The 1791-nt window shown below is 37.1% G+C and overlaps 1 protein-coding gene across 1 annotated transcript in view; it reads right to left on the bottom strand.

Annotated features, from left to right (window-relative positions):
* Positions 1–1202: 1202 nt before the first annotated feature.
* Positions 1203–1791, bottom strand: part of txnl4a (thioredoxin-like 4A) — a 3939-nt gene continuing 3350 nt past the window's right edge. The window contains exon 4 of the mRNA XM_005728898.1: positions 1203–1717. Within this exon, the coding sequence (XP_005728955.1) occupies positions 1546–1717 (172 nt within the window). The 3' untranslated portion in view covers positions 1203–1545. The remainder of the gene's footprint in view (positions 1718–1791) is intronic.

The following is a 1791-nucleotide window of genomic DNA, read 5'->3' on the forward strand; positions in this document are numbered from 1 at the left end:
ATAATTTAGTTTTTATCCTTGTGACGTGTACACACGGAGCACTTGTTTGCCGTGCTGCTGTCTGGTAATATTTTAGTTAAGTAGTTAAATTTTAATCATTTAAACTGTGAAAGTGAGCAAAAAGTCTTATCTTTTATTTAAGTTTGTATGCCTGGATGTTGGCCCCATTCGTTTGAGTTATGATTATTTCAAATGATCCATTTCAGTAATAAGAGGAACACTTAGTGAAATTCTGTATTGTGCTTAAAAATTAATCTCTTATTTGTCTTATTGTTGTTATAAATACTAATAACAAGAAAGATTAAAGACAAGTCAGATTTTTGTAAATGATGAATGAAAGTGAAGCACAGCAGATGAAGGACTATGTTAACACATCCATCTGACAGCAGTAGAATTAGCTGCAGGTGCTGAGTGGAAGCTCCTGTTCCTGTGTGAGGACAAAGCGGTCCCAGAGCTTGCATTTAAACCCTTATCCCTTAAACGAGGCACTACTGCAGCTCCAAGTGGGCATCCACACGGAGTTACACTAGTTACTGAATGGGAGGGTGCCGGGACAATTGGAATTAGGTCATTGTGACAGCACACTTGACCAATGTTCAGCAGTAAGGCTGGAACCTGTAACGTTATAACGATGCAGTCTTCTTCCAAATAGCTCTGGCTCCATCTAGTGGAGACATCAGGGAATTTTATTTTAGGTCTATAGGTTGGATCTTCAGCTCAGCTTATCTGTCAAACACTGTTAAAATTGAAAATCTGCACTTTATATTTTAATTGTTTGAATTAAAATAGTTAGATATTCAACTATTTACTTATGTGTTTATTGCCTGTGGACCCAACTAGGTCGGGAAATACTGAGATTCGATTTCAACATGAGGACACAGAAAAACTTAGTTTTTTTGTCTGTGAAGGTTCTCAGTCATCCAGGTCATCGTAGTGTAAGGAGCTTGGAAAGAAAAGCTCCAAGCTCCTTAGGCATTTTTTAAATTCCTGTTCTCCGTCTAGCGTGGTCATCAGAGCTAAAACTCTAATTAGACAAAATCTAACTCAAAGCCATTCAACAAGCTATCAACACATTACTTAGAAGCTCATTTGTCTCTATCCATCTTGCAGCCACTGTGTGGCTGTGGTCCTCCTTACAGGAAGAAAAAAAGCATAAAATAAATAAACTTCACCAGCCACAGAAACTTTACTCAGGAAAAAAATCTCAGTAAAAATCCAGGTTTATTACAACTTTTAAATATATGGGCCGTGTACACTGTGTGTGATCTGTTCAGTTCATTTCACACAAGAAAATTTAAAAAAAGCACAATAATCAGTTCATTAAGGAACCGAGTTAAACTGATACCCACACACAAAAACCCCAAATGGCACAAAGTAACAAATACACAACCAATAACAACAATATCGTCCTCTTTCACTGGCAAAAAGAAAATACTGGAAAAGAAAATCCTCGACTTCTGAAATTTGTAGTCTCTGTCCAAAACAGCAGGGATGGAAAAAAAAAAGAGAACTCCAACAAAAAGGAGAAGAGAAGTAAAAGAAGAATCAATATCTGTATTTTGTAGAGTAATCCTTGGGAGACACTACCAGACCTCGGCCTTTTCTTGCTCCTCGATACACAGTTTCAATAATGTCTATCATCTCCTGCTTGTCCTCCATTGTCCAGTTGATCTTGTTGTTGTTACCGGTGCCCAAATCAATCATGATGTGTTTGTTCCTGAAAATGGGATGAAATGAAGTTTGATGTCAAGTTCCTTTAAATCACATTTAAATACTAAAAACTGGGTTTCT

This window comes from Pundamilia nyererei, unplaced genomic scaffold (assembly GCF_000239375.1).
Source record: "Pundamilia nyererei isolate P.nyererei 1_Seehausen unplaced genomic scaffold, PunNye1.0 scaffold00030, whole genome shotgun sequence".
NCBI classification, from domain to species: domain Eukaryota; kingdom Metazoa; phylum Chordata; class Actinopteri; order Cichliformes; family Cichlidae; genus Pundamilia; species Pundamilia nyererei.